The sequence below is a fragment of the Phascolarctos cinereus genome, unplaced genomic scaffold, assembly GCF_003287225.1.
Source record: "Phascolarctos cinereus isolate Bilbo 61053 unplaced genomic scaffold, phaCin_HiC Scaffold_1;HRSCAF=81, whole genome shotgun sequence".
Taxonomy (NCBI): Eukaryota; Metazoa; Chordata; class Mammalia; order Diprotodontia; family Phascolarctidae; genus Phascolarctos; species Phascolarctos cinereus.
Window position 1 is genome coordinate 209744590 of NW_027555514.1, and position 12429 is coordinate 209757018.

The 12429-nt window shown below is 36.8% G+C and overlaps 1 protein-coding gene across 1 annotated transcript in view; it reads right to left on the reverse strand.

The window, feature by feature from the left end:
- SENP1 (SUMO specific peptidase 1) overlaps window positions 1-12429 on the reverse strand; it is a 73801-nt gene that overhangs the window by 5494 nt on the left and 55878 nt on the right. The window contains exons 14-15 of the mRNA XM_020977150.2: window positions 3980-4183; window positions 2758-2837 (exon numbers count right to left, since the gene is read on the reverse strand). Of these exons, the coding sequence (XP_020832809.1) occupies window positions 2758-2837; window positions 3980-4183 (284 nt within the window). The remainder of the gene's footprint in view (window positions 1-2757; window positions 2838-3979; window positions 4184-12429) is intronic.

The following is a 12429-nucleotide window of genomic DNA, read 5'->3' on the forward strand; positions in this document are numbered from 1 at the left end:
TGAAAGATTTAGGCTAAATCCAAGGTTCCTTCCAGCTTTAAATTTTAATGATTTTAAATATGAGCCACAGAGAAGTCTAATCATAGTTCTCTATTTTCCAAACAGTTCTGTTATCTATACATTAAGAACCTATCTTCTCAGATGATTTCTGAGCTGGGGTGTGGGGGACTGAGTGGAACCTAAGAATTGCTATGCTTTCTCTGGGAATCTTGGGGGCATTGTTTGCCTTCCAAATTACACAAGATGCTTAAGAACCAAACTGGCATCCTCCATGTGACCAAAGATAGAGATGAGTCAGATATGATTTCCCCTTTCTCATTAACATTCAGGAATAAATTACTACTTCTTTTGAATTCAGGGGGCAAGTGGTAAGAACTACATTTCTAGAAGTGTCTAGGTGGTCAATGACATTGATTAGGATAGCTTTGTACACTATTACTAAGTTTTATTTATCTTGTGAAAGAAATTAACTCTAAAGTCTAACTCACCCCAGCTAAGAGGGCAACAAGTGGAATGTTATAACATGGAGGAAAGAACCCTAAACTGTTATTCATATTCAAAAGACCAAAGAACATTGAACCAAGGCGCTGAGGTTCTCTCAAATACTCTAACCTCCTCATTTTTAACATACTCAACTCCCATGATATGTTGTCCCACTCCACCTTTAGTCACACTCTTGGTCTTGTCATCATCCACAACTATATACCACTTCTGTGACCAAGAACTATGAAATCCCTTTATTCCAATCATAACCTGATATCTCAATGCTTCATTCCTATCAAACCTATTCTTTGTTTTCACTATGGCCTCCAATCTCTCCACTCCAAAGGACTCTCTCTGGCCAAACCCCTGCACTGGCTTCACTTTTTTCTCTTTCCAATCTTTTTTTTTTTTTTTTAGGCAACTAGGGGTAAGTGACTTACCCAGAGTCACACAGCTAGTAAGTGTCAAGTGTCTGGTCTGAGACCAGATTTGAACTCAAGTCCTCCTGACTCCTAGGCTGGTGCTCTATCCACTGTTCCACCTAGCTGCTCTCTCCCTTTCCAATCCTGACCCTTTAGTTAACTAGTTCAACATTCACTTTCCTCAACTTTTGAATCCCTTGTGTCCCTGTCCTGTCACTGATTATTCTTTACAAACCCTAATCTTGGATTACTCCCTATTCAGTCTCTCTATTCAACCTGCTGAATGGAGCTAGAGGAAGTCATATTAACTACACTGACTAGGTCCCTAATAATGTGTAATTGGTCTCTATTCTATTTACCATAGCAACTTTCTAAACTCTCAAACTCCCACACCAACCCCTCTACCCACCTTCACACCTGAAGACACCGTTTCATGTCATCCACTGAGAAAATTTCGAGGCCATTTGCCATGAGCTCCCTCTTCTCCTCTTCTCTACATCCCCAAACTCCTTGACATCATCCTCCATTCTTTCCTTCTTTCCTCCTTTAACTCTGATGAAGAGGTGGGGCCTTTCTCCTCACAAAGGCCAACCCTTTACATGATCCCATCTCTTTCTGTCTTCTTCAGCAAATTGCCCCTGTGGTCTTTCCTTCTATCTTCCTTTTATCTTTTCTCTCTCCCTATCTACTTGCTCCTTCTCTGCTGCCTGAATACATACCTAAGTCTCCTCCATCCTTAAAAATTTCTCAATAGATCCTACCATCCTCTGAATCATTCTCTTTCACAACCAAACTCCTAGAAAAAGCTGTCTACACTTTCTTTCCTACATCTCTCAACCTTGTGTAATCTACCTTATGAACTGTTATCACTCAACCAAAACCAATTTAATTAAGCACCTCCTTTGACATGAAGTATTTCCTGATCATCCCCAGCTTATAGTGCTCCATCCCCATATGCTGCAAATTATTTGTCCTATTTTGTATAGACCTAGATATAAACTTGCCTCCCCTCACAAGACTGTAAACTCCTTGAGGGCAGGAACTATTTCACTTTTGTCTTTGTATCCTTAGCCCTACCAGAGTGTCTGAAACATAGCAGATGCTTAATAAATGATGTTAATTTAATCTTTCTAATCTAACAAAGTAGGAGCCCTAAGATCATTTCTAGTTTTAATAGTTTCTGATTTGGTACAATGACATAGTTATTTCCTGGTTTCTCCCAATCTAGCTGAATTTTTAATATTATTGTTATTACTGTTATTCCATTTTACTTATATACACATTTTTTGAGAATGGAATCTGTGATTTCATTGGTATAGAGAATTCCCAAAGAGGATTCTCTCTATTAGCATAATGGGGCACCTGCTCTTCGATTCAGCTTAGGGAGTGGCCTGAGATACTAAGTATCAATATGTATTTAAGGTGGAACTTTAACTCACATCTTCCTGACCCTGACTCTCATCCATGATGCCACTCCACATTATACGTACATATATACACACACACACATACGTGTATGTATGTGTATAGGTATATATGTGTATGTATGTATGCATATGTATGTGTGTATATAGAGATATATATAGGGGTACACACATATATACACATAATAAAATATGTGGAATATATGCACACCCATACAAATACACATATACTTGTATATATTGTGTATATAAACATATATTTATTTACATATACACTTGTTTTGCATTCATATCATACCCTAATTTTTGATGAAAAATAGATATGGTTTACCAGACACATTCTCTAATTTTCGAATCATTCAAGAGTTGGAAAACATCACATATGCAACCTGATATCTAATTATCTCTGTTGAAAGTTCCCTACTTACAGCAAGATCCTGCAAGCTTCACTGTTTATTCCACCCATTGAATCATAATAGGTGATATACTTCTTCCTGAAGTCTATTACCTAGAAGTAAGAAAAGATTGTGTTTACAAAGCGAACAAAACAGGACTCCTGAACCTTCTCTACCCAGGCACTTTGTGGGTCACCAGCTGGGAGGCACTGAATTTATGTCTGAGTGATAGAAGGCACTAAAAGCCCAAGGTGAAGCCTGAGCATCTGTTTGCTTCATGAGCTGATCTAAGATTCTCTATGGACCTCAATTTTTTCAGTTACAAAACATGGATCAATGAGAAAAAAAAAAAGCAACCTGACAAAAGCATCACTGGGATCACCATGCCTAATAGATAGTTATGTGATAGTAATGTGATTAATTATACCAGTGACCAATGGTGATACCCCACACTTAGCACAGTGCCTGACACACAGTAGGTGCTTAATAATTATCTGCTGATTGACTGATGCTAGGTTCTGTTCTTTCTGCCACCACCACACCTTCTCTGATATTGTCTATATCAAGAATATTTCTGTCCTCAGAACTCATAGCATTCTGTCTCTCTTAAGCACTTACCAACATTTTATCTTATATTATGGTTATCTGTGCACGTCCTATTTTCCTTACTAGATTAGAAGTTCTATGAGAGTAGGGACTTTATTATTTATCTTTGTATTTTCTTGAGCACTAAATTTACATACTTTTTGCATACTGTATGTGTTAAATAACTTTTTTTAAAAAACAACACAAAAGTGAACAGTGAGCTATGAAAGGTTTTACTTTCCAGTTAAAAAAAAATTTGGACAATTTCACAAATGTACCAAACTAATTACATGACTAGTACTTAGTCATATAAATCATTAAATCAGTTGGCATGCAAGATGAATCATGATCACAGATTCAGTCAGCAAATAAGAGTCACAGACCCTGTGGTACAGCACTCCTGAGAAGTCTTCTTGGTCCTCACTTTATCCTGCAACTCACCTAGCTGCTCTCTTCCCCTTGGTTTTTAATCCCCACCAAAGAAAATTCTAGTTTTCTTCAAAGTCATCTGGTGTCACCTAATCCTGACAGGAAGTTCTTCCTTCTCTCCAATCTGTAACCCTTCCCCTAAAGGTCATTCTAATTTCTTCCTGGTCCTATGCGAAGATGAAGAACCATTGTTCATTCTTCATGCCTATGGTTTCTTTTAAAATTCATCAAAGGTTCTCACCGCTAAACACCAGTGTAGTCCCAGGTGAATAGGTACCAAAAGGATGTCCACAGAGAATACATCCACTTTCTTTGTCCACCGTTTCACTGCCTGATACCCAGCCGTTTTTAATTTGGTAAAAAAAAAGGTATTAAATGCATGGACACTTGGCATTCCCTTTTCTTTACTTCGCTCCATTATCATATTCATATAGAAATTGATGATCTGGGGAAGAAAGAGAGTTTGTATAAATATTACATTGGTTTTAAACAGTTATGCTATATATAGAAAAAGCAATTATGTACTAACAACTATAGTATGCTTCCCCAGTCAATTCAGTCTGAAAGCCAATGCCCTTGTTCTGTAAAGACATTCAAGGGTTCCTCACACTCTTTACCAATTTCTGACAAAGAAGATGAAGGGTAGATAGTGGCAACACGGCACATAAAGGAAGAAGAGTGTGTGTGTGTGTGTGTGTGTGTGTGTGTGTGTGCGTGTGCGCGTGTGACTGAGAAAAACGACAAATGACTGTACAGGTATAAGACAGGTATAAAAGGATGCAGGGGTTGGGAAGAGTGAATGGAGAAAGAGAATGAAGGGGCTTTAGAAGTTAAGACTTGGAGAAAGTTGGTAGAAGAGCAAAAAGAGAAGTACATGTGAATTAGGCATATTAACAGTCACTTTAATCAACTGGGGCTGGGCTCACAATTGAAACAAATCTTCAGTATATCTTCAGTTCATGCTTATTAAAGAATGGTTCTAATGAGATCAAGAACAAAGCCTCAGTTCTACCCAAAGACAAACTCTGCTCCATAGCTACACACCTCAGTTTAGTCAACCACCTTGCAAAGGTTCATAAGAAGAACTAGATGAAAGTGTGGATGTTCCAGTGTAAATCCATCACCAATACTGAAAAACCAATTCAAAACACACAATGGTGACATCATTCAACAATTTGATATAGGAAAGATAAAACATGGCATAGAAATCATTTCTACCTCAAGTCTGAAATGAAAAAATTTGTATATAACTAAATGCTACTCAAACTCCCCAATGAGTCTGCTTGGTTAGCTTTCCCCATTTTTTCTGATCCTACTTATGTACTGATACCAAGTTGGAGTGGAAGAGGTAGGAAAGTTATATGGGAAAGATGTATGACTCCTTCAATGAAGGAAGCAATGTTCCCTCACAGTGAACACATTTCCCACTACTCCCTGTGAATCCAGAACTCCCTTGTACAGAAGCTTTAAGGTGATAGTGTGGAAGGCTGCTGCATGCTGCTTATGGCCAGCTGAGGCCAGGCCAGTGTCTGCCAACAGCCAAGGAATGAATGGGCTGCCTGACCCACAGCCTGGAAATATGACTAAGAAAACAGGGACATTTTTCAGAATACTTTTTGGGGAATGGGAAAACACCCCCACCCTTTGACAAATATTTACACACCAGGATGCCAAAGCAGTGAGCTACTGCCCTTTAAGCCAACAGTAGGCAACTATATACTGGGGCAGGCAGTAAGGAACATTGCCAGGAACACACCGGAACATGGCCTAGAGAAAAGCAATACAGATGCAGATGGCTGGGCAGCAGCTGGCAAACCGCAATGGTGGGGGTGCTGTAGGGAAAATGGGCTGGGCAAGGACATCATACTGCCCATAGACCTAAGAAAGATCAAGCTGTGATGGGCCCAGAAGGCCCCAAGGCTACGAGTCTGTGTAGTGCCCAATTTTAGTAGTCACTAAATAATTATTTAGTGACTACTAAAATGGGCTGAGTCTCCCTTAGACTTTGCATAGAGTCTGAATTTTCAATATCTAGCCTCTTTCCACTCAAGTTTTTAAATGACATTAATAAAGTAGTTAGAAACCAAATACTAGTAATTACTACTTATAATATGACAAGATAAATTATTATATGAAATGAATGCTTGTTAACAAAATGGTAGAGGAAGGTATTACGAATGGAAGTGGCAAGGGGACCCCAAAACAACAATCAATGTTACCCTGACACTATAGAAGATAACTAAAACACAAGCCTTATTAATATAATATTGCAGGGTAGCTCTTCCTGAAGGTACCAGTTTTCTTCAGGGGGAGAAAGAGTTGTGAAAATAAGGGCCAATGTTGTATTAACTCCTAGCAAACCCCTACACAGTGTAAAGTTAATGCTTCCTGATGAAAACATCAGTAAGATTCTCTGTGGTTCATTTGCTGTTTTGTAGTTTATTATTCCTCTGACCTCTCAGTAATTCGGTCTTGAAAAAGGTAGGGACAACCATAAACATTGCCAACTACTTGATAAGAATTTGGGAAAATTTAAAAGCAAGTGAGCAGAATTTAGCAGACCAATATCTTATATCACATAACAAATAAGATCATAGTGGATACATGGTCTGACTATTAATGCTTATATTATGAAAAAATTAGAAAAGGACAAGATCAGATACCCTTCATCTATAAAGGAACAAATAAGTTTATAATATGAAGATAAATAATTTTAAAAAGGAGCAACAAAGGAGGAATAGACCTAAAATCATATTGCGAAGCAGTAATCAACAAAACCATTTGATACTGATTTTAAAAAATGGAAAGCAAATCAGTGGATCAGACTAGAACCAAATATAACCAAACTAATTAAGCTATAGGTAATTTTACAAATTATGGCTAATGGGACAATTTTTAACCAAACAAGGGATAAAGGCAGTCACAAAAGAGAAGCTACATCATCTCAATTACAGAGACAAAAAGGATTTTATAGAGAAAAAAAAATTAACTAAGATAAGGGGAGCAGCCAAGTAAGGGTGAAATATCTGTTTCAAATATCCTTGATAAGGATCTGATATCCAAGACACACAGGCAACTAACACAAATACATAAGACCCAAAGGCATTCTTTTATGATAAGTGGTCAAAGGATATAAACACATTGTTCTCAAAAAAAGAAGTACAAACTAATAACGATCATATGAAAGAATGCTCCAAATCACTAATAAAAAGAGAAAAGCAAATCAAAACAACCTTTACCTAACACACAGCAAACTGACACAGATTGGAATGGGAGTAGTCTATGCTGAAGGAGTTGTGGGGAAACAGGTTCACTAATGGATTCTTCGTGAAGCTGTCTGTGCACTTGTTCAGCTGTTCTGAAACGCAATTTGGAACTATGCAAATAAAGTGACTAAAATGTCCATATCATTTGACCCAGATTCTATGCGTCAGCATATACTCCAATGAGATTGCTGCAAGTTCCTATATACACCAAAACATTTATAGCAGCATTTTTGTGGTAGCAAAGAACTGGAAACAAAGTAGATGCCCATCATTTGAGAAACGTCTAAACAAACAGCAGTGCATGAATGTAATGGAATATCAATTGTCAATAAGAACTAACAACTATGACAAGAACAGAGAAGCATGGAAAGATTTACATGAACTGATGCAGAGTAAAGTAAGAAAAGCAAAGAAAATAATATATACAATGATGACAAAAACACAAATGGAAAGAACTGAAAGTGAATGTTAACACTGTTAACATTTAGTGAAAGTGAATGTTACAAAATTACAAAGAACAAGCAGGAATATTACATCTATTTTCAGAGTTGTTAAATGTATGATATTGATCAGTTTTGTTTATTTTTTTCTCTTCTTCCTCTTGTTTTTTTCTTCAAGAAAGTTTTTTTTTGCTACATAGGATGGCTCTCTGGGAGGGGGATGGAAGAAATATAGGGAGAAATTTAGGTGACATAAAAACAAAAGATGTTTTTCTAAAAAAGGAAAAATAAAAACCATTTATCCAAATCACTAATAAGAAATATAAAAACCAAGATATCTTTCAGGTTTCACATCACAACCAGCAATTTGTTAATGATGACAAAAAATAAGAATAGTCAGTGTTGAAAGGGTTGCAGAAAGACAGGCTCATTAATAAAATGTTGTTGAGGCTGTAAATCGTAAAGCACCTCAGAAAGTAATTTGGAATTATGCTAAGTAAGTAAATAATAGAGAAAGGTCCCATATTCACCAAAATATTTAAAAAACTAGAAGCAAAATAGATGCCTGTTGAGGAATGTTGAAAAATTGTGCTAAATGAATGTAATAGAATATTAAGAAACTAAGAATATGAGGGAAACAGAAAAGTATGAGATAATTTGTGTGAACTGACAGAATGTGAAGCAAAGAGAATCGGGAAACAATATACAAAATTATTATGTTATCTTAACAGTGTAAAGGATAACTGAAAATACAAGCCTTATTAACACAATATTGCAGTGCTAATTTTCTTGAAGGTAGCAGTTTTCTTCAGGGTAATAATCCTAAACAATACTTAATGCTTGATGGGGTCAGGGCGGGGATGGGGAATAAAGTAAATAGAGACCAGTGTTGGATCAACTCCTGTTAAATACACAGTGTAAGAACCAGGAAACAATATAAACAATCATTAGAATGCACGTGGAAAGAGCATCAACAAAACAATTGAAATTGAATACTGTGAAATTAGTTACTAAGCTCAGTTCCAAAGAAAAGATATGAGAATGTATTTCCCTCCCTTCTTTGAAGAGATGAGGAACTATGGGTATAGAACACTGAATATAAGTTGGTCTCAAAGAATTGGTTAGTTTCATTGAACTGTTTTTCTTCCTTTTTTTAATTCTTTGTCATAAATGGACCTTGGGGAAGGAGAGGAGTAGGGATATATTGGGAAATGTAGATGAAGTAAAAATGAAAGATATCAACAAAACTTTAAAAAATAAAAGAAACACTCTTGATACACCTACCAGAAAAGGAGGTATCATTATCAATATGGTTAGTCTGAGGCACAAGCAATAAAACAAGCAAATATCACACACCACATACACATACCCTTCTTTCCTTTTACATTTTCAATGAAAGACCTCAAGAACACGGAGTTTGACCTATACAGACTATTCTTAGTTTGAGAGGGTAGACAATAGAGCTAAAGTTTGAGAAAGCTAGAGAGTATAGAGCTCTCTCAGGATGCATTGTTGTCTACAGTGCTTTTAAGGTGCCTTTGTTCATGAATTTAGTTATGTTTTCTATTACCAACTTTTCTCCATTGAGAAGGCAGAGACTTTTTCTAAAGTCAGGGCTTAATGACCCTTTAGGATTATGTCTACACTTTACTGTCTCTTTTGTAGACACCTGGGAGAAAACTTGGTGGCCTTTATTCAGGCCACTGCTTGATGCAATAGAGACACAATTATGCAGAACAAGTGAAGAGTCAGAAAACAAAAAGAATTCTATAAACTAGCTCATGGACAAGAGACGAGGATGATGAAAAATAAAATTGTCAAAGTAATAAGGAGCCTAGGATGAAAGGGAAGCTTTCTTTTATCTCCTTTTGGGAAGATGGGTCCAATATGCCTGATTTTAAAAAAATTTTTTTTCTTCATACTTGAGTCTTCCAAGCATTGATGACTTCAAATTTGCTTTGTCTTTTTAAGAAATGAAAAGTCACTTGCAGGATTTGCTTCTATTTTCCATCTTTCCCTGGACTTGTGTTCTTTTCCATTTCCTTGTTGTCTTTGCCACTGGTACCCAAGAAGATACCCAACTTACTTTTACATCCTTAGTGGGAAACACTGCTTGGCTATACAATCCTGTCTAGGAGTAATGGGGTTTTGTTTAACATGTCTTGTTTCTTTGTGATTTTATTTTAAGAGCAGTCAAACTAAAACACACCAAAAAAAATCTCTTTATCTTTTAAAAAATTTTGGCATCTTTTACTTGTATATGATTTTCATTTCCTAATAACTCTTTCCTCTTTTCCCTACCCCATCACTCCCCAGTAAACCCCAATAACAAAGAAGGGAAAAAAAACAGAAATAAAGAAGTTTGGCAAAACTAACCAACACATTAGCCAAGTTTGATATATGCAATGTTCCACATCCATAGTCTCCCACTTTTGTAAAGAAGTGGGGAAGAGCATCTTCATTTCTCATCTTTGGGGCTAAGCTTGGTCATTATAAATTTCATAGCATTCAGCTTCATGGAGTTCTTTTTAATTATTATTCTTCCTTCCATTTACATTGTAGTCATCTATATTGTTTTCCTGGTTCTGCTTACTTTACATTGCATCAGTTCATATGAGTTTTCCCATGCTTCTCTATGCTTCACATTAATCATATTTTACAGCACAGGAACCTTATATTACATTCACGTTTCACAATTTGTCTAGCCATTCCTCAATCAACGGGCACCTACTTGTGACCAATCTTTTATACTACAAAAAAGTGCCGCTATACTTTGGCAAAAAGCCACTCTTTAAAAGAGAACTCAATATTTTTCCTATGACACATATTCATAACGACATGAATGGCCATTATCATTTGCATCCTCATTGCCTTGTAGAATGGTCAATTCTGTATTCTCCTATACATTTATTTAGAAATAAAACATTTTTATATCATTAAAATGATTACTTCCCCCATCCTTTCCAATTTTGTTTTCTCTGCTCCCTTCCCTATGAATGATTGAAAAGAATTTCTTAAGTGCTTTACTATATGCCAAGCATGGTGCTAAATGCTGAGGATACAAAAACAAATCCAAAGACAGTTGGTTTTTTGGTGTTGGGTTTTGGTTTTTTTTGGCTAGGTAATGAGGTTAAGTGACTTACCCAGGGTCACACAGCTAGTGAGTGTTATATGTCTGAGGCCGGATTTGAACTCAGGTCCTCCTGAATCCAAGGCCAGTGCTCTATCCACTGCACCACCTAGCTGCCCCGACAGTTGGCTTTATAACTGTTATGCAGTGTAAGGTCTTTGAAGATAGTTCTGCCCTCAATAAACTTACATTCTAATAGAGGGAAATAATTCATATAGGGGAATATCCAGTAGTGATATCAATAGTGATTTGATTATGGTTTAAGAACTACAAAGGGACGATGGGGGTATGTGGAAAGTGCATACGCTTGGTGGCAAGGCAAGTGGGGAGACAGAGGGAGGGGAGCCGTGAAATATGACTGGAAGAGCCAGTCTGCTATAGTGGGCCTAATATTAGGCATTCACTAGTCACAACCTAAGACCCCAGGACGGGGGGGTCAGGAGCTAAAGAGGTTAAATTTTCTAAGGTATATAGTGTCTGATTCTATAAGTAAGGTGACTGGTAAGAAGATGGCAGTGGAGTAAAGTGAAGCATGTTTAGGGAAAAATTGTTCTGAAGCCCTGGGTAGAATTATATTCCTAAGAAAAGGGAGAAATAATTCTTACACTGTAAGGATGGATTTAAGATTTAAATTCTTCCATTTAAGAAGTAAAGGGAATAAGGCCCTGGGTAGCATTTTATTCCTGAGAAAAGAAACAGATCTTTCAAATCCTATCTACAGATTTTAATTTTTACTTGTCCCTTCTGATTTTCAACTTCAGTTTATTTTTTTCATTTATAAAAAATTAAAGCATCACTCTAGCCCACCCTCCCAACAGGAAAGTGACACCCAAAGAAGTCAAGGGACCTGGCCAAGTTCACACAAGCAGCAAACAGCAGAACTGGGATGTGGAATGAGGTCTAACTCTAAATCAGAGAATGCTTACTACTACTTTTGCTCTGCAAAAAGCTATTTGTTCACCAATAATAATAATCAGCAGCTAACATTTATAGAACACTTTAAGGTTTACAAAGCTCTTTACATGTTTTATCCCCCCAACATTCCTGGGAAGGTAGGTATTATGATTATTATGCTCATTTTATAGTGAAGGAAACAGAGGCTAAGACAGGTTAAACGATTTGCTCAAGGTTTCACAATTAGTGAGTGTCTAAGGTACGATTTGAACTCAGGTGTTCTTGACTCTCATCTAGCACTCTGACCACAAACAGCTTCTTCAATTCCATTCAAATAACACATACCAAAGTATCAGGAATCTACAAAACAGAAGGGTCAGGAAAGAGCTCTGTATTGCCCTGACCTGCATAATTGGCATACCATAAGATTGTTCTCTAATGAAAATGCAAGTGAAAAACTGTCAGCTCTACCCTTCTGCTATAGTTTCAAAGGACTTCAACATTAAAACTCTAATTACTTCTGAGGAGACCTCACTAATCCTGGGTTCCCTTTGGGAACCATAAGAAACTGTTCAAGGAAGATTAGCTTTTGGGCCAGTTTATGATCTACCTCGGGACCATCACAGTGAATATCTCTTTATTTCGTATGTAATTACAGTGGTGAGCCCACAGTAAGAATTCAACAAACACCAGAGTGACAATTCTCTTAAATTGTTTGGCGTCTCTTTTTTTCTTATGAGCACTTGGAAAAGGCCTCCCCACAACTCCCCAACAACAAGAAAAAAAATTCCAAGATTTTTTAGTCAATTTTCACCCTATAGAAAACCCTCTGCTTAGTGAAGAAGCCTAGTGTTTTGCAGGTTACTTCCCTTCTTGATTTCCTTTATTTCTTTTAAATAAGAGGTTTAAAAAAACTTTTTAAATTATTTTTGATGCCTTTGGTTGTCACAACACAATAATT